This window comes from Ostrea edulis, chromosome 8 (genome assembly GCF_947568905.1).
Source record: "Ostrea edulis chromosome 8, xbOstEdul1.1, whole genome shotgun sequence".
Lineage (NCBI taxonomy): Eukaryota > Metazoa > Mollusca > Bivalvia > Ostreida > Ostreidae > Ostrea > Ostrea edulis.
In genome coordinates, this window is record NC_079171.1 from 40,705,581 (window position 1) to 40,727,218 (window position 21,638).

General features: G+C 35.5%; 1 protein-coding gene and 1 long non-coding RNA gene across 4 annotated transcripts; one reads left to right on the forward strand and one right to left on the reverse strand.

The window, feature by feature from the left end:
- The first annotated feature begins 9,347 nt into the window (after positions 1-9,347).
- LOC125645739 (uncharacterized) lies at positions 9,348-13,437 on the forward strand. 3 transcript variants are annotated; one of them, XR_008797580.1, is made up of 5 exons: positions 9,348-9,551; positions 11,313-11,591; positions 11,786-11,919; positions 12,118-12,249; positions 12,968-13,437. It is a non-coding gene; the product is annotated as an uncharacterized LOC125645739 (long non-coding RNA). The 3 variants fall into 3 exon arrangements; XR_008797581.1 differs by having other exon boundaries at positions 9,354-9,551; positions 11,313-11,444; XR_008797579.1 differs by lacking the exon at positions 11,313-11,591 and having other exon boundaries at positions 9,364-9,551.
- On the reverse strand, positions 11,015-13,405 carry LOC125656908 (uncharacterized). The gene is made up of 3 exons (XM_056146130.1): positions 12,083-13,405; positions 11,843-11,970; positions 11,015-11,658 (listed from the first exon to the last, which is right to left on the reverse strand). The coding sequence occupies exons 1-3, from the start codon at positions 13,403-13,405 to the stop codon at positions 11,079-11,081; spliced, it is 2,031 nt and encodes a 676-aa protein (XP_056002105.1). The 3' UTR covers positions 11,015-11,078.
- Positions 13,438-21,638: the final 8,201 nt, after the last annotated feature.

A 21,638-nucleotide genomic window follows, 5' to 3' on the forward strand; every position in this document is an offset into this window, starting at 1 on the left:
CACAGAAAGGTGGAAAGCCCTAATAATAATAATAATAACTAGATTCGATCTCGTTGCGAGCAACGAGTGGGTCTTCCGTCCAAATTTAGATTAGAATTTGACTGACATTTTCGTTCATAAATAATGATACAAATATATTGTCTAGACGTACAATTTAGCTTCGGTAATGTTTTACAAATATTGATAATTTAAATGTTATAAATTAAAGACTCTCTCTCCCTCTTGGCAAACAATTAAAGGGGTCAGCTTTTTTTCGAGAAAAAAGTTAATAATGTTATTTACTGCGATACAGATTCGACTGATCAGGCGAGTCATGCGGCCAGGAGGCCTATTTTTTGATATCATTCTAGATATATCTCGCAAAACTGAACAAATTTTGTTCTACATGTCCTATGGAAATTTTCTTGAGAAAAAAGTTATTGATTGCGACATTTATCAGACTGTTAAGGCGAGTCATAAGGCCCGTGGGCCTTTTTCTTGATATCGTTTGAAAGATCTTGCAAACCTAAACAACTTTTGGTCTACATGTTTTATCAAAAGTTTCTCCAGAAAAAAGATATTGATTGTGACACTAATCAAACTGTTCAGGCGAGCAATGAGGCCCGTTCGCCTTTTTCATGATGTTGTTTGAAACATCTTGCAAAACAACTTTTGCTCTAGATGTCTCATTAAAAGTTTCTTGACTAAAATGTTATAGATTGCAACAATAACCCAACTGTTCAGGTGAGCCATGAGACCCGAAGGCCTTATTCTTAACATCGTTAGTTAACGCTTGCGAATCTGAACAACTTTTGTTCTACATGTCTTATCAAAAGTTTCTCGTGAAAAAAAGTTATTATTGTTATTAATTGTGATACAAATTCGACTGTTCAGGCGAGCCATGACGCCCACAGGCCTATTTTTTGTTATCATTAAATATATCTTGCAAAACTGAACAACTTTTATTCTACATGTTTTATCAAAGTTTCGTGAGGAAAAAGTTAATCATTGTAACAGAAATTCAATGGTTCAGGCAAGCCATGAGGCCAATTGGCCCATTTCTTGATACGACACGAAAGATCTCAATAAACTGTACAACTTTTGTTATATATGTCTAAACAAAATGTTCACGAGTATAAAGTTATGCGACATTTATCATTGTTAAGGCGAGCCATAAGGCCCGTGGGCCTTTTTCTTGATATCGTTTGAAAGATCTTGCAAAACTGAACAACTTTTGTTCTATATGTCTTATCAAAAGATTCTCGTGAAAAAAGTTAGTAATTGTGACACTGATCAAACTGTTCAGGCGAGCCATGAGGCCCGTTCGCCTTTTTCATGATGTTGTTCGAAAGATCTTGCAAAACTGAACAACTTTTGTTCTAGATGTCTTATTAAAAGTTTCTTGACAAAAATGTTATAGATTGCAACAATAACCCAACTGTTCTGGTGAGCCATGAGACCCACAGGCCTATTTCTTAACATCGTTAGTTAACGCTTGCGAAACTGAACAACTTTTGTTCTACATGTCTTGTCAAAAGTTTCTCGAGAAAAAAGTTATCAATGTTATTAATTGCGATACAAATTCGACTGTTCAGGCGAGCCATGACGTCCAGGAGCCTTTTTTAAGATATCATTGAATAGATCTTGCGAAACTGAACAACTTTTATTCTACATGTCTTATCAAAAGTTTCGTGAGAAAAAAGTTAATCATTGTAACAGAAATTCAATTGTTCAGGCGAGCCATGAGGCCCATGGGCCTATTTCTTGATATGACACGAAAGATCTCAATAAACTGTACAACTTTTGTGATATATATCTAAACAAAATATTTACGAGTAAAAAGTTATGATTCAAAACGTGGAAAAAAATTGGACACTTTTTAAAACTCCATTTTCGACCCCTACCGAGCTTCCATACTAGGCACTTCCGGACATTTTGAAAACCCAGGTGCACAACTACAACATGTCGTCTAACATCACTGAAAATTTCAGCACTCTAGCTTTTATCGTTTTTGAGTTTTTGTCTGGACAAAATGGGCATCTGAAAATCGATAAAAGGGGGATAACTTCCAACCGGAAGTGATTTTTCAAAAATTGAAACGGCGGTACAAACTTCAAATGACAACGCATCAATCCTGAAAATTTGAAGCAAATCGATCCAGCCATCTCCGAGAAATCTTCTGCACAAAAATCGGTAAGGAGAAAAAAAAAGAATAATAATAATAAGAAGAAGAAAAGTGAAAAATCAACAATAGAATAATAGAAGGGTCTTCCGCTGAAGACAGAAGACCCTAATAAGAAAAGTGAAAAATCAACAATAGAATAATAGAAGGGTCTTCCGCTGAAGACGGAAGACCCTAATAATAAGAAAAGTTAAAAATCAACAATAGAATAATAGAAGGGTCTTCCGCTGAAGACTTAAGACCCTAATGAGCTATATCTGTGTTGGGATGCCAACACAAATCTCTCTGAACACCTCCCCATGTCAGAAATGGTTTTTGATGCGAGAAATGCACTCAGGATCCTCAAAGAACCCGAGAAACTAAATTTGGCTGAAATCTGACGGACTTGATTTTTGGCCGCCATTTTGAAAATGGCGGCTCAAAAATAAATTTTGATGGTGGAAATGGACTCGGGGTCACCAAATGACCCTTAAGATAGAATTTCGTTGAAATCCGACAACCTTGAGTTTTTGACGTTTTTTGGCCGCCATCTTGAAACGGCGGCCATTTTGAAAATTTGAAAAGTTGATTGCACCCCTCCTAATGACCCCCTATCAGCTTACAAAGTTTGAAGTGGATGAGTCGAAGCATGTTCATAAAATCGCGCGGACAAATTTCTCACTAAAGAAGAAGAAAAATAAGAAGAAAACTAAATGTGATCTCGTTGCGAGCAACGAGTGGGTCTTCCGTCCAATTTTAGATGTGATGAGATAAGAATTTGACTGAGATTTTCGTTCATAAATAATGATACAAATATATTGTCTAAACGTACAATTTAGCTTCAGTAATGTTTTACAAATATTAATCATTTAAGTGTTATAAATTAAAGACTTTCTGCCCCTCTCGGCCACTAATTAAAGAGGTCAGCCTATTTTCGAGAAAAAAGTTAATAATGTTATTTACTGCGATACAAATTCGACTGATCAGGAGAGTCATGTCGCCCGGAGGCCTTTTTTTTAATTTAAATATATATATCATTCTAGATATATCTCGCAAAACTGAACAAATGTTGCTCTACATGTCCTATCAAAATTTTCTTGAGAAAAAAGTTATTGATTCCGACATTTATCACATTGTTAAGGCGAGTCATAAGGCCCGTGGGTCTTTTTCTTGATGTCTCATTAAAAGTTTCTTGACTAAAATGTTATAGATTGCAACAATAACCCAACTGTTCAGGTGAGCCATGAGACCCGCAGGCCTATTTCTTAACATCGTTAGTTAACGCTTGCGAAACTGAACAACTTTTGTTCTACATGTCTTGTCAAAAGTTTGTCGAGAAAAAAGTTATTAATGTTATTAATTGTGATACAAATTCCACTGTTCAGGCGAGCCATGACGCACGGAGGCCTTTTTTTATATCATTAGATAGAACTTGCAAAACTAAACAACTTTTATTCTACATGTTTTATCAAAGTTTCGAGAGGAAAAAGTTAATCATTGTAACAGAAATTCAATGGTTCAGGCGAGCCATGAGGCCCATTGGCCCATTTCTGGATATGACACGAAAGACCTCAATAAACTGTACAACTGTTGTTATATATCTCTAAACAAAATATTTACGAGTATAAAGTTATGCGACATTTATCAGACTGTTAAGGCGAGTCATAAGGCCCGTGGGTCTTTTTCTTGATATCGTTTGAAAGATCTTGCAAAACTGAACAACTTTTCTTCCACATGTCTTATCAAAAGATTCTCGAGAAAAAAGTTAGTAATTGTGACACTAACAAACTGTTCAGGCGAGCCATGAGGTCCGTTGGCCTTTTTCATGATGTTGTTGAAAAGATCTTGCAAAACTGAACAACTTTTGTTCTAGATGTCTTATTAAAAGTTTCTTGACAAAAATGTTATAGATTGCAACAATAACCCAACTGTTCAGGTGAGCCATGAGACCCGCAGGCCTATTTCTTAACATCGTTAGTTAACGCTTGCGAAACTGAACAACTTTTGTTCTACATGTCTTATCAAATGTTTCTCCAGAAAAAAGTTATTGATTGTGACACTAATCAAACTCTTCAGGCGAGCTATGAGGCCCGTTGGCCTTTTTCATAATGTTGCTCGAAAGATCTTGCAAATCTGAACAACTTTTGTTATAGATTTCTTATTAAAACTTTCTTGACAAAAATGTTATAGATTGCAACAATAACCAAACTGTTCAGGTGAGCCATGAGACCCGCAGGCCTATTTCTTAACATCGTTAGTTAACGCTTGCGAAACTCAACAACTTTTGTTCTACATGTCTTGTCAAAAGTTTCTCGAGGAAAAAGTTATTAATGTTATTAATTGCGATATAAATTCCACTGTTCAGGCGAGCCATGACGCCCGGAGGCCTATTTTTAGATATCATTAGATAGGACTTGCAAAACTGAACAACTTTTATTCTACATGTCTTATCAAAAGTTTCGTGAGAAAAAAGTTATGGCACGAAATATCTCAATAAACTGTACAAGTTTTGTTATATATCTGTAAACAAAATATTTACGAGTAAAAAGTTATGATTCAAAACGTGGGAACAAATTGGACACTTTTTAAAACTCCATTTTCGACCCCTACCGAGCTTCCATACTAGGCACTTCCGGAAATTTTTAAAACCCAGGTGCACAACTACAACATGTCGTCTAACATCACTGAAAATTTCAGCACTCTAGCTTTTATCGTTTTTGAGTTTTTGTGTGGACAAAATGGTCATCTGAAAATCGATAAAAGGTGGATAACTTGCAACCGGAAGTGATTTTTCAAAAATTGAAACAGCGGTACAAACTTCAAATGGCAACGCATTAATCCTGAAAATTTGAAGCAAATCGATCCAGCCATCTCCGAGAAATCTTCTGCACAAAAATCGGTAAGGAGAAAAAAATATATAATAATAATAACTAGACACGATCTCGTTGCGAGCAACGAGTAGGTCTTCCGTCCGATTTGTTGATGCACTCGGAGTTAAAAAAAAAAGAAAAAAAAAGACAAATGAGTCCCAATTTAGTTTCCGACTTTAAGACACTTTAGATATAATCAATTTTTCATATCATAAGCTTCTGAAGCAAAGTTGCGGTGAAATTCGTTTGAAATTCGACTCTCCAGGCGAGCCATAAGGCCTGCGGGCCTATTTCTTGACGTCATTTGTTAGCCCTCTATAGACTCAACAACTTTAGTTCTATGTCTTTACAAAATATTTACCTGTAAAAAGTTATTGAGATCGACCGATATCGACAAAAAATCGACTCTACAGGCGAGCCATTAGGACCATAGGCCTATTTCTTGATATCAATCGATAGATCTCGAGAAACTGAACAACTTTTGTTCAATATGTCCTTACAAAATATTTACCAGTTACAAGTTTTTGAAATCGACTGATATCGACAAAAATCGACTCTACAGGCGAGCCATGAGGCCCACAGACCCATTTTTTGATATTGATTGATAGGTTATGACACATTGAACAACTTTTGTTCAATGATGCTTTTCAAAAAATATGTCGTTTTAAAGATATGAGGCGTCAAATATTTACGATTTTGGCCCTTGAAATCTCTAATTACGTAACATATGACCTACTTTTGGATTTGATAAGATCAAGCTCGTTGAGATGAACATTTCCGCTTCTACAACTTATTATAAAATATTAATAGTTTCTGAGATATTCTCAAAAACATTTGGACCCTTCTGAACCCCTAATTTAAAGGGCCAGCCCCTTTTGCTTGATATCGTAAGAAAGGCCTTGTCATTTGAAACATTTTTTGCTCAACAAGTATTTAGAAATTCTTTACCGTTCTCGAGTTATCTCTACAAGAAATATTTAGGGGCCAAACTGTAGCTCCCTAACGGGGTCACATAGGGAAAAAACGAAATGTACATATTGTTTAGATTATCATTCTGAACAACTTTTGTTCAATAATGCTTTTCAAAATATTTGTCGTTTTCAAGATATGAGGCGTCAATTATTTATGATTTTGGCCCTTAAAATCCCTTATTACGTAACATATGACCTACTTTTTGATTTGATAAGAACAAACTCGTTTAGATGAACATTTCCGCTTCAATGACTTATTACAAAATATTAATAGTTTCTGAGATATTCTCATAAACCTTTGGACCCTTCTGGGCCCCTAATTTAAAGGGTCAGCCCCTTTTGCTTGATATCGTAAGAAAGGTCATGACATTTCAAACATTTTTTGTTCAACAAGTATTTAGAAATTCTTTACCGTTCTCGAGTTATTTCTAGAAGTAATTTTTAGGGGCCAAACTGTAGCTCCCTAACGGGGCCACATAGGGTAAAAACGAAATATGCATATTGTTCAGATCATCATTCTGAACAACTTTTGTTCTTTATTGCTTTTCAAAATATTTGTCGTTTTCGAGATACAAAGGGTAAAATTTTTATGGTTTTGGCCCTTAAAATCCCTTATTACGTAACATATGACCTAAATTTTTATATGAATAGATTTGGATTGTTGAGATGAACATTTTTTGTTCTTTGACTTATACCAAAATATTAACGATTTTTGAGATATTTGTTCTAGACTTTGAGCCCTTCTAGATCCCTAATTTAAGGGGCTAGCCCCTAAATCTTCATAGTTTCGAAAAGATCTCGTAAATGTGCACAACTTTTGTTCTACATGTCTTATCAAAATATTTGCAAGAAAAAAGATATTGGAGATCAAAGGTCAAAAATCGCCGAAATCGGCGAAAAATTTTGGCATCCATTTTTTTCAGGTACAGGCGAACGTTTAGGCAAATCGCCTCCGGTAAAATCGAATCCCCCACAAATCTTCTAAAATGTTTACTCTATCTTGTGTAGAAATTTCAAGACTCTAGCTTCAAAACTAACGGGGGAGATGTGTGGACAACAAGGCCCTTCAAAAAGTCACTAAAAGAGAGATAACTCCTGACCGGAAGTGACGTCAAGCACGAAATTTTACAAGCAAAGTCTCGTCACCAAAAGACATCTTTCCTGAAAATTTCGTGAAAATCGATTGAGAAATGGCTGAGAAAAACGCGTGTACTACCAAGGAAAATAATAATAATAATAACTAGACACGATCTCGTTGCGAGCAACGAGTAGGTCTTCCGTCCGATTTGTTAATGCACTCGGAGTTAAAAAAAAAAAGAGAAGACAAATGAGTCCCAATTTAGTTTCCGACTTTAAGACACTTTAGATATAATCAATTTTTCATATCATAAGCTTCTGAAGCAAAGTTGCGGCGAAATTCGTTTGAAATTCGACTCTCCAGGCGAGCCATAAGGCCCGCGGGCCTATTTCTTGATGTCATTTGTTAGCCCTCTATAGACTCAACAACTTTAGTTCTATATGTCTTTACAAAATATTTACCTGTAAAAAGTTATTGAGATCGACCGATATCGACAAAAAATCGACTCTACAGGCGAGTCATTAGGACCATAGGCCTATTTCTTGATATCAATCGATAGATCTCGAGAAACTGAACAACTTTTGTTCAATATGTCCTTACAAAATATTTACCAGTTACAAGTTTTTGAAATTGACTGATATCGACAAAGATCGACTCTACAGGCGAGCCATGAGGCCCACAGACCCATTTTTTGATATTGATCGATAGGTTATGACACGTTGAACAACTTTTGTTCAATGATGCTTTTCAAAAACTATGTCGTTTTAAAGATATGAGGCGTCAAATATTTACGATTTTGGCCCTTAAAATCTCTAATTACGTAACATATGACCTACTTTTGGATTTGATAAGATCAAGCTCGTTGAGATGAACATTTCCGCTCCTACAACTTATTATAAAATATTAATAGTTTCTGAGATATTCTCAAAAACATTTGGACCCTTCTGAACCCCTAATTTAAAGGGCCAGCCCCTTTTGCTTGATATCGTAAGAAAGGCCTTGTCATTTTAAACATTTTTTGCTCAACAAGTATTTAGAAATTCTTTACTGTTCTCGAGTTATCTCTACAAGAAATATTTAGGGGCCAAACTGTAGCTCCCTAACGGGGCCACATAGGGAAAAAACGAAATGTACATATTGTTTAGATTATCATTCTGAACAACTTTTGTTCAATAATGCTTTTCAAAATAGTTGTCGTTTTCAAGATATGAGGCGTCAATTATTTATGATTTTGGCCCTTAAAATCCCTTATTACATAACATATGACCTACTTTTTGATTTGATAAGAACAAGCTCGTTTAGATGAACATTTCCGTTTCAATGACTTATTACAAAATATTAATAGTTTCTGAGATATTCTCATAAACCTTTGGACCCTTCTGGGCCCCTAATTTAAAGGGTCAGCCCCTTTTGCTTGATATCGTAAGAAAGGTCATGACATTTCAAACATTTTTTGTTCAACAAGTATTTAGAAATTCTTTACCGTTCTCGAGTTATTTCTAGAAGTAATTTTTAGGGGCCAAACTGTAGCTCCCTAACGGGGCCACATAGGGTAAAAACGAAATATGCATATTGTTCAGATCATCATTCTGAACAACTTTTGTTCTTTATTGCTTTTCAAAATATTTGTCGTTTTCGAGATACAAGGGGTAAAAAATTTATGGTTTTGGCCCTTAAAATCCCTTATTACGTAACATATGACCTAAAGGATTTGACCCACAAACCACCAACTATGGCCTAGTCTTAAAAATGATTGATTTTGATATGAAATATTACCAAGGATTTGTGCTATTTGTAATCGTTTTTCTTTTCTTTATATATTTCATAGTATTTAAATACCATGTCTTCAAAATTAGGGCATTTTTGGTCACTAGCTGTCTTCAATGTAACGTCAAAGTTGTGTAAGTGCTGATCTCTTTCATTATATCAGTATATATATGTAATATATACAGCACCTCACATATACAAAATTTACAAACAGCACATTATGTATAAAAGAATTGAATATTCTCTCTGATAACATTTTCTATTAATATTCCCACAGAGTTTGATACATATGTACACTTATTCAACACCGTGTATAGGTAGATCGATATTACCGACAGTGTATTGAAGTATGTCACAGTATTAGTATTTTGACTGTCATTTGCATAATACTTCATGGAACTTTTTATTATTTCATCCTAGCGTGAACTAATATTTAACATCTCATTCAACAATTATGCATTTTAAATATATGATGTAAATGCTAATGTTTCGCTTTAAAATTGCCCGAAAAGTAGGGCAACGAATTAAAAGGATACCGTGTTATGACGCTTCCTGTTAGCTCGAATTTTTTCGCATTTCTATAACAGATGCATGTGAACGCAGCTGATACGGCATCTGATCGCGTAGCATTCATTACATTGCAAATGAATAGTAGATTAGCAGTGAAGAGGTAATCGAGACTTTGGTGGAACAACCAGTATGCAGAAGCAACTAATGATCATGATGTAAGTGAATTTATTCAATAACAATTAGGCCTAGTGAAATACGAAAGTTTGCGCGATTTTCACTATCAGATCAATCATGCCCTATATATTTCGGATTTTTTTTTTAAAGTTTGGCATGTGTCATATATTGGGTAAAATTTGTAATCGTTACTCCTACATAGCATCCCCTACTTATTTGCAACAAGTTACTGCATGATTGAGGGGGGGGGGGGGTTGGTTATAAAATATGAATCCTCTTTGAAATCACATTTGCAGTCGCTCTGATAAAGATTGGTAATCAATACATCGTTTGAAATACACACTTATTTTTATATTGTTTCCCACAATCCAGAAGATATGTCCACTGTGGTTTAATGTACATATGATATATGTACACTGTATATGTTGCATAGCATTGCTGCCATGGATGAACTATAAATGTGCCAAGTACACAGGAACCTTTATTGGTAAAGCTAGGACTGTTGTCTTGTGTATTATGATAAGTCTATCAAAAAGATTCCATATTCCAGATACTATGTTACAGTTGGGGCAAGTTCAACTGTCGGTCCTGGTGATGGTCATGCAGACTGTACTTAAGTAATGTAAACTAGTGTTGGGAATAGACATGCACATTGGGCATGAATAACTTGGGTATCCGACGATGATAAATGGGCAGTAGTTATAATTTCACCCGCCAATCATCATGAATATTTTATCCTTTCCTGTTACATGTACTTCACCTAATAATGATATCATATTTCAGCATCTATTGTAGATGTAGATGACTAAAGGCATTGGTCAAGTGATCTTGTTACAAACTTGCACAACTTGATATCTATATTTTAGGACATGTTAAAAAATAATCCATTATTTCATAGTTTGCAAACTAAGAAATAATGGATTATTTTTTAACATCCCCTAAAATATAGATATCAAGTTGTGCAATTCTCCATGGAGAATTAAATTCAATATATATATAATATATACTGTTATCAAGCATTGCAAAAATGTTTTCAATAATTATGACAATAGTCATCTCGTCTTTCATATGAAATCAGTTAATATTATTTGGCAAATACATCAAAGTAAAGGTTCCCAATCTTTCACTTAAATCAGACTGCATTCTTTGAAATATAAAATGTACCCCAATGTGAGCAACTGAAATTGCCAAATATCACATCTGATAAATGTAAAATGTATTGCAATGCTTGCTTAACAATTATGATAAACTGACAAAGTAGATCTGGATAAGAGTATGAAAATTGTTTTAATTAATCATGTTAATATAAAAATAATTGATTGTATCATCTTATGATCACAAAGTGAGATGAAGGAATCTTCCAAATAAATATAAGTTGAATATATAGGAAATAATGATGTTTGAAATAAAAACAACTTATAAGATGATACAAAATCTATCTCTCTCTCTCTCTGCAATCAATATCTTCTCTCTCTCTCTCTCTCTCTCTCTCTCTCTCTCTCTCTCTCTCTCTCTCTCTCTCTCTCTCTCTCTCAGCAATCAATATCTTCTTCTCTGGTACAACTGTTTTACTCTTCTATTTCACTGCCTTCACTGGAACTCTCAGACTCATCAACCAAAGTGGCATCTTCCAGAAACTCCCCCCAATCACGCACACCTATTCGCCCCGCTGGTTGGTGCCGTGCATACCCCACATACCATAGAATGGCTGCAATGTGTGCACACATGCCAACAACACGAGCACCAGCCTTACACTTACAATACCATGCAATTATTGCACCCTCTGCATACTTTATCCACAGAAGGTAGGACCTGGATGACACATGACGACTCTGCATTCTGATTCGTACTAGACCTGGCTCCTCCTTGTGGACATGAATGGCACAATCTCCTTCAATATGTTCCTGGGCATAGCTTGGGGATAATTTCAGCTGGTACGTGCCACATGTCAGAGACCTCAGTTGCTCTTCATCCAGGTTTGGAAAGTCAGTGATATCATCCATTTCCTCCCAACAAGCTGATCGTCTTTCCAATTTGTTTTCTTCAACATGCTGCCGAAGGGTGTTGATTTGCTTTGATAAGTAAATCATTTTTGTACCAAGGATCTGGTCATCTTCAGCATTACCATTAGAAATACTTTTCAAGTACCTATAATGATAAATCAAGCATAACCTGAATATAAACATTCTGGGTTTTTTAAGTATCAATATACTTAGTGTATCTAATTACTTAGGTAATGGTATTATGATTTCATTTTAATTTCATCTCTTTACAGGATTTCATTGTGAGATGCATGTTTATTTGCAAGTTATTGGAATTGATTATAATATACCTGTTACTGATGGCACAAACAATCCTAACAAAATCTCCAATGTACGGAACCTGGCTCGTTGGCAGGATTTTCCCAAGGTAACGCCATTGCTTTATCCTACCATTCGCTGACTCAACCACCCATCTTATCTGTGATTTTAAAATATGTTTACATAAATATATTATGAAGATATATTTTTCTGTAACTAAGTTCTTTGCATTGCAAAATAAACCTAAAATTCACATGAAAAATAAGACTTACCTTTGTCACTAATCGACTAATATTTGCACTTTCAGTTGACATCTGCCTGTCTCCATGAGCCATAAAGGATGGCATCTGTGCCTTGATACCTAGTTCCTCCAAGTAATCCAAGGAGTCTCTGAAACCACGGTCCACCACAAATACATCATCCTCGCAAACCCATCCCTGTATGTCATCGATATTTCTTTTCAAAATGTGGTTGAGTATGGAGGCATCATTGTTTTTTGCAATATAAGGGCCTAATACAGAAACAAAGTAGCCTGTCGATGACACAATGACCATAGGTTTCACAAGTGGCCTGCCTTTGTGGAGACTGTAGGATTGACGTTGAAATCTAAAATTACCACTTTTGTTGATGTAGATGTACGTCCCATCCAATATAGGTATGGCTTGCTGAGTTGTGTCATCACCAAAAAGTGTCTGGGCAAGGGGTCGCGTATGCTTATTGATTATCTCCTCTCGCGTTATGTGACCAAATCCAAGGTTTTCTGTGACAAAACCTCCAGTCATCAATATATTGCGGACAGCTCGCACACTTCTTTGTATACTGGATTTGGAAATATTAAACAATGTGGACAAAATCTTGTTTGACTCCCCTCCTCTCAATTTTAGCAAAAAGATTGCAAGGCTGGTTCTGGTAGTTCTAGCAGGAGTTATTTTGATTTTCCCCTCGATAAACAGCATCATGTCATTGAAAGAAGCTTTTGATATCCCCAGGAGATCTACATATTCAGTGTCTGTAAGATTTTCACTGTCAAAATCTAGCCTTGCTTTCTCACTTCGTATAATCTCAGTTCTTAAGAACTTGATCAGCTCAGTTATTGAAGTTTTATTGAACTTTGTTGTTCTCGCTGTTGGGTTCAAACTTTCAATGTCTCTCTGCAGGTGTTTTGGGCAGCAACGAGCTCCAGCAGGAATTATGACTTCTTTGGTGATAAAGATTCGATGACGAAATCCCACTGGAACCACAACTAGCTTTGGTCCTGGCCTTTTGCAGATGCAACATGCAGCATGTCCTCTTGATGTGCAAGGAAAAGGAAGAGTTACTGATGGTGGACTGAACTGAGGTGTTAAAGTTGTAGATGATGTTGATGGTGCGGATTCACCTTGACAATCTGTCGTGCTCGCCATGCTATGACCTTTGCGTTTTATGTGACGTGCACACATGCACCTACATCTGTTGCATAGGAAGTCATCGTCACCTGGTGTTCTCCCAGATAGTTTGGAGATAACGACTCTGTATTTTCTTGCAATGCTGTATCTGTCTTTCTGTCGTACCACGCGTGGACAATTACAACAGTTGTAAGATTTCTTACCAGGCATCTGAAATGTCAAATAAAATCTGTTTCATTTTACACATTTTTTCTCTATGTTACTTTACAGGAGGGGGGGGTTGTTTCCACCCCCACCCCCCCCCCCACCCCCCCCCCCCTTTTTCTTATAGCAAGTATGATCTATAAAAGTAAAAAAGTTAAAAACCCTCAAAATCCTAGAGCTTTGGAAGGCTTTGCCCACTGAACTCCCACCAGGGCTTTGCTTTAAACTAACTAAAGGCCTTAATGATTAATGTTAATTGAATTAATTGTTCAAACTACCCTTTTCCATCAATTAGATTTAAAAATATATCCACCTACTCAGGAAAGAGATGTTTCATATATTTAATTTGTTCTTGAAAATTATTGATTAATATTCTGTCCATATTTCCTTTCAGGTACTCAAATGCATGCATTAATTATTTGCATTTTTGTAATTTTCTTTGAAATTATAATTATAGTTACCAAAGAAAAAAAAAACAAGAAGACAAAACTGCAGATTTTTTGTTTTACATGTTACAACACATTATATAATTATACAGTATCATATTGCACAATTATTTTGTTAAATACATTTTTTTCAGCAGGGGGATCTGTCCGTGTGATTCATACAGATTTATCGCCCTTTATGGTGATTACATAGTCTTTCAATAAAGAATATTTTACATAGTTGTCATGTAATTTTTTTTTTTAATGTACAAGATATTATTATAAACCTTTTTATACACCAAAAGTTGATTTTAGTCAATGTGTTATACATGCGGATATATAAAATTTGATTTTACATTTTACTAACTCGTAACGATAAATTCATGTGAAGTATATTAACAAATTGCGTCATAGATTAGGATCCGCGGCGGAAGTTATAAAGAAATTTTAAAAAAATTGAGTATGACATATTTTGGAAGTTTGTAACTCAGAGTAGTGTAGTATTAAAGTGACAGTAATGTACAACAACATTCTCGGAATGTATTACGTTCGACATGCTGCATAATGTCGCTGAATTTGGTTAGGGAGATCGTATATATAGGCCTATATTTTAAGATAATAAATTCAATAGGAACGCAGTGCATTTAATGATGTAATCATTCTAAATTAGAAAAATTATATTTATTCTTAGCGATATGATAGGCTCTGTATATTACTTCTACTAACAAATGTAAGGCTAATACATAGATGTGGGAAAAATATTTATCAACTTAACCCAGAATATTAAATGAACTATAAACATCTCCTTCACCTGACAGTGTAAATGTAAGACATTTTGAATAGTCTCATTATTTAGTATAATCTATCAATGAACTTACCTTGAAAGTGGATTGCGGATTGCACCGTGTTAATCAGTTGCTGTGAAATGCATCGCTGTTTCTATAGACGCGACGACGCCGATGACCAGACGACAGTTTTAGCGCTTACCGCTAATTCTTAATTAATTTAATTTCGATATAGCGGGTTCCTGACGGCATTTTTTTTTCACTCAAAACTATTTTCAAATGTTTGAATTTTCATATTCTAATTTAATATTTTGCCGTCGATAACCCGATATTAAATAAATTTGAGCTCAAGGTTGACTAAATCGGCGATTTTCCCGGAAATGTATAGTCTTTTGTTGATTTTAGCACTTAGTGTACTATTACCAGCATCCGGTCATGTTTAAGCCCCCCATCGTTGAACGGTATCTGTCCTATACAGAAGAAATAAACACTCAGATTTATTACAAATCAGTGTTTATTTTTTCCACATTCGCTAGGCCATAAACAGCCAATGCCGTGTCGAATCCTTTTTATATGAATAGATTTGGATTGTTGAGATGAACATTTTTTGTTCTTTGACTTATACCAAAATATTAACGATTTTTGAGATATTTGATGTAGACTTTGAGCCCTTCTAGATCCCTAATTTAAGGGGCTAACCCCTAAATCTTGATATTTTCGAAAAGATCTCGTAAATATGCACAACTTTTGTTCTACATGTCTTAACAAAATATTTGCAAGAAAAAAGATATTGGAGATCAAAGGTCAAAAATCGCCGAAATCGGCGAAAAATTTTGGCATCCATTTTTTCAGGTCCAGGCGAGCGTTCAGGCAAATCGCCTCCGGTAAAATCGAACCCCCCACAAATCTTTTAAAATGTTTACTCTATTTTGTGTAGAAATTTCAAGACTCTAGCTTCAAAACTAACGGAGGAGATGCGTGGACAACAAGGCCCTTCAAAAAGTCACTAAAAGAGAGATAACTCCTGACCGGAAGTGACGTCAAGCACGAAATTTTGCAAGCAAAGTCTCGTCATCACAAGACATCTTTCCTGAAAATTTCGTGAAAATCGATCTAGAAATGGCTGAGAAAAACGCGTGTACTACCAAGGAAAATAATAATAATAATAATAATAATGAAGAAGAAGAACGCGAACAATAATAGTAAGGTCTTCCGCAGGAGACGGAAGACCTTAATAATAATAATGAAGAAGAAGAACGCGAACAATAATAGTAAGGTCTTCCGCAGGAGACGGAAGACGTTAATAAGAAAAGTGAAAAATCAACAATAGAATAATAGAAGGGTCTTCCGCTGAAGACGGAAGACCCTAATAATAATAAGAAGAAGAAGAAGAACGAACTATAACTGTGTTGGGATGCCAACACAAATGTCTCCGAACACCTCTCCATGTCAGAAATGGTTTTTGATGCCAGATGTGCACTCAGGATCCTCAAAAACCCTAGAAACTAAGTTTGATTGAAATCCGACGGACTTGATTTTTGGCCGCCATTTTCTTCAGTGGCTGCCATTTTGAAACATTTGAAAATAGATTGGAAGGAAATACTGATGCTAGAAATGACCTGTGGACCCTCCAATTACCCTAGAAACCAAATGTTGTAGAGATTTTAACATTTTCAAATATTTTTGTATATGGCGGCCATTTTGAAAATGGCGGCTCAAAAAAATTTTTTGATCGTGGGAATGAACTCGGGGTCACCAAATTACCCTAGAAATAAAATTTGGTTGAAATCCGACAACCTTGGTTTTTGGACGTTTTTGGCCGCCATTTTGAAACGGCGGCCATTTTGAAAATTTTGAAAGTTGATTGCACCCCTCCTCATGACCCCCTATCAGCTCACAAAGTTTGAAGTGGATCTGTCGAAACACTTTCATAAAATCGAGCGGACAAATTTCTCTGGAAAGAAGAGGAATAAAAAGAAGAAGAAGAAGAAAATAAGAATAACGAGCTATAACTGTGTTGGGATGCCAACACAAATGTCTCCGAACGCCTCCCCATGTCCGAAATGCATTTTGATGCCAGATTTGCACTCAGGATCCTCAAAAAACCCTAAAAACTAAATTTGGTTGAAATCCGACGGACTTGTTTTTTGGCCGCCATTTTCTTCAATGGCGGCCATTTTGAAACATTTGAAAATTGATTGGAAGGAAATACTGATGCTGGAAATGAATTGTGGACCCTCCATTTACCCCAGAACCCAAATGTTGTAGATATTTTAACACTTTCAAATATTTTCGGTATATGGCGGCCATTTTGAAAATGGCGGCTCAAAAAAAGATTTTGATAGTGGAAATGGACTTGGGGTCACTAAATTACCCTAGAAATAGAATTTGGTTGAAATCCGACATACTTGAGTTTTTGACGTTTTTTGGCCGCCATCTTGAAACGGCGGCCATTTTGAAAATTTGAAAAGTTGATTGCACCCCTTCTAATGACCCTCTATCAGCCAACAAAGTTTGAAGTGGATCAGTCGAAGCATGTTCATAAAATCGCGCGGACAAATTTCTCACTAAAGAAGAGGAAAAATAAGAAGAAAATAATAATAAGAAGAACTAGACACGATCTCGTTGCGAGCAACGAGTAGGTCTTCCGTCCGATTTATTGATGCACTCGGAGTTAAAAAAAAAAGAAAGACAAATGAGTCCCAATTTAGTTTCCGACTTTAAGACACTTTAGATATAATCAATTTTTCATATCATAAGCTTCTGAAGCAAAGTTGCGGTGAAATTCGTTTGAAATTCGACTCTCCAGCCGAGCCATAAGGCCCGCGGGCCTATTTCTTGATGTCATTTGTTAGCCCTCTATAGACTCAACAACTTTAGTTCTATATGTCTTTACAAAATATTTACCTGTAAAAAGTTATTGAGATCGACCGATATCGACAAAAAATCGCTCTACAGGCGAGCCATTAGGACCATAGGCCTATTTCTTGATATCAATCGATAGATATCGATAAACTGAACAACTTTTGTTCAATATGTCCTTACAAAATATTTACCAGTTACAAGTTTTTGAAATCGACTGATATCGACAAAAATCGACTCTACAGGCGAGCCATGAGGCCCACAGACCCATTTTTTGATATTGATTGATAGGTTATGACACATTGAACAACTTTTGTTCAATAATGCTTTTCAAAAACTATGTCGTTTTAAAGATATGAGGCGTCAAATATTTACGATTTTGGCCCTTAAAATCTCTAATTACGTAACATATGACCTACTTTTGGATTTGATAAGATCAAGCTCGTTGAGATGAACATTTCCGCTTCTACAACTTATTATAAAATATTAATAGTTTCTGAGATATTCTCAAAAACATTTGGACCCTTCTGAACCCCTAATTTAAAGGGCCAGCCCCTTTTGCTTGATATCGTAAGAAAGGCCTTGTCATTTGAAACATTTTTTGCTCAACAAGTATTTAGAAATTCTTTACCGTTCTCGAGTTATCTCTACAAGAAATATTTAGGGGCCAAACTGTAGCTCCCTAACGGGGCTACATAGGGTAAAAACGAAATGTACATATTGTTTAGATTATCATTCTGAACAACTTTTGTTCAATAATGCTTTTCAAAATATTTGTCGTTTTCAAGATATGAGGCGTCAATTACTTATGATTTTGGCCCTTAAAATCCCTTATTACGTAACATATGACCTACTTTTTGATTTCATAAGAACAAGCTCGTTTAGATGAACATTTCCGCTTCAATGACTTATTACAAAATATTAATAGTTTCTGAGATATTCTCATAAACCTTTGGACCCTTCTGGGCCCCTAATTTAAAGGGTCAGCCCCTTTTGCTTGATATCGTAAGAAAGGTCATGACATTTCAAACATTTTTTGTTCAACAAGTATTTAGAAATTCTTTACCGTTCTCGAGTTATTTCTAGAAGTAATTTTTAGGGGCCAAACTGTAGCTCCCTAACGGGTCCACATAGGGTAAAAACGAAATATGCATATTGTTCAGATTATCATTCTGAACAACTTTTGTTCTTTATTGCTTTTAAAAATATTTGTCGTTTTCGAGATACAAAGGGTAAAAATTTATGGTTTTGGCCCTTAAAATCCCTTATTACGTAACATATGACCTAAATTTTTATATGAATAGATTTGGATTGTTGAGATGAACATTTTTTGTTCTTTGACTTATACCAAAATATTAACGATTTTTGAGATATTTGATCTAGACTTTGAGCCCTTCTAGATCCCTAATTTAAGGGGCTAGCCCCTAAATCTTCATAGTTTCGAAAAAATCTCATAAATGTGCACAACTTTTGTTCTACATGTCTTAACAAAATATTTGCAAGAAAAAAGATATTGGAGATCAAAGGTCAAAAATCGCCGAAATCGGCGAAAAATTTTGGCATCCATTTTTTCAGGTCCAGGCGAGCGTTTAGGCAAATCGCCTCCGGTAAAATCGAATCCCCCACAAATCTTCTAAAATGTTTACTCTATCTTGTGTAGAAATTTCAAGACTCTAGCTTCAAAACTAACGGAGGAGATGCGTGGACAACAAGGGCCTTCAAAAAGTCACTAAAAGACAGATAACTCCTGACCGGAAGTGACGTCAAGCACGAAATTTTGAAAGCAAAGTCTCGTCATCACAAGACATCTTTCCTGAAAATTTCGTGATAATCGATCGAGAAATGGCTGAGAAAAACGCGTGTACTACCAAGGAAAATAATAATAATATAATAATAATTAATGAAGAAGAAGAACGCGAATAATAATAATAAGAAACGGAGCAAAAACAATATGTCTCCGACACTTTGTGTTCGGAGACATAATAAGAAACGGAGCAAAAACAATATGTATCCGACACTTTGTGTTCGGAGACATAATAATAATAAGAAACGGAGCAAAAACAATATGTCTCCGACACTTTGTGTTCGGAGACATAATTAATAAGTATGGTGGGAGTAATGATTTAAGTCTTTAACTACACTTTGTACATAATACAATAATTTCGTGACTGAAATTGATTTTTGTCAGTACAAACAAGCCTTTCTTTTGATTTACAATGGTCACAAAGGGTTAATATTAGATTTTTCATCAATATGAAGTCCTTTACAGCTAAACCGGAATAGTATCTTTCTTTCCTATCTGCCGATGTTCCCATGAAGTGAAGTCACAGATGTAGCTAAAACCCATAGGCACTGACCTCTACATTGTGCCCGAAGCAGTGGTAATTTTCATCCGTGTCAGTCTCTGAAATACACACGACACCAATGACCATCTGATAATGCACATTTTTGGTCTTTGGAAATCCTTGTGCCGACGCTTGTCATGTAACGTCTGTGGGTCACTCTAGGTCATGTCGATCCTTTTATATTTCTCTTGTGGGATTGTATCCCTTTATTTGATAACCAATGGTATATGGGGGTACAGACTTACTCGTCTTACTCATACAAGTTTCAAGAAAGTACCTTATTTTACGTGTGTTTGTATGGGTATTAAATATATGCATTTGGAAATGATTTCGTATCGTTGTATTGTTTCAGAACATTGCATTCTTGTTTAACTTTGTCAATTTTGAGGAAATATTATGAAGCGAATGCATGTGTTTTCCTTTTAAACTAGGACCTCTTTAAATAACTTAAAGATTTGCGCATTGTATTGATTTTGATTCTCAACAATTTTCTACTTTTATTTGATGTTTGAAATACTTACGCGTTGCTTAATGCGGTGTCTTTATTCATATGCTCGAGGAATATACAATCAACCAATTTAATATGCTAGAAGACATAGTTTGTAACAGCTTGATGATGGTTGATACTATTTTAAATTACGTTCTACAACTCCTAGTTTGTTGTCATTTTTGTTAATTAATGTCACAAAACAAACACCATATAATAAAACATACTATATAACCTTCTCATGTAATCTTTAGTAGTAAACCTCTAAGTATAAATTGCATTTCAACGCATGGTCAACTAAGCCCATCTTAGGAGCTGAACTCAATGCTCATAAAATTTTCATTAATTTGTTTCATGTCCAGATTTTCTTTTGCATTCTCAACACATACAATACAATGCATATGACCAATGTATATTGATCTTCATTCCGGAATCAGGGATTAAATTTGTAGAATTTCAATGTCCTTTATAATCATACAAATATATTGCCTCCTTGATGTCAAAAGTAACAAATATCGTAGTTTCAATATATAACCAACTTAGCGCTACCCCTGGTCTAAACTTAGGCCTGAATCCATGATTCATGGGTTTTAAGTTTGGTAAAGAGTCAATGGTGAACACAATCATGCAAACATTTTTGCTCCTTGATGTCAGAAACGAAAGAAGAATATCTACGGTATAATCCATTTTGAATATACATGTATGTATAACTCAGCACCACCCTGCGACATGAACCATGAACCCAGGTGTCATGAATGTCGTGCTTTTTTTTTTTATTTATTACTTATTGCGTATGATAGTCATTCCAATTATTTGGCTCATTATTGTCAAGAAGTAAAGATTACATTGATGTTGATGGTTTTGGTCAAACCTCTCGGGTTCCACACAGGCAGAGTTAAGGAAATCGTTTTTTGTTCCCAATGACCCATAGCTGTTATATGCCAAACTTAGTTGATATTGTTGCACCAGTAGGATATAAGCTGAAATACACGGAATACCAGTGAACCCTAATGCAGCGATATTTGTATAAACATCTGATTCCAGTTCCTCAGTAGTGGAAATTAAGCCTCCAGCAGGGCAGGAAGAGTTATTGGTTCTTGATAACTCTATTGGATGTTTTCAGTCTACTCGCAGTGAAGATGGAGAGGATTCCAATGATCAGAACAGTATATATGATGAGGACCGACAATTGTATGTCGATAGCCAGAGTGAGGAATCAAAATCAATATTTTAGCAATATAGTACCATATTCAGTTATTACTGGACCCGATGGAAACTTCATTGGGTTAATTTTTCAACCCAGCGAAGTAAAGCAAGTACCCCGAAGAGAAATTC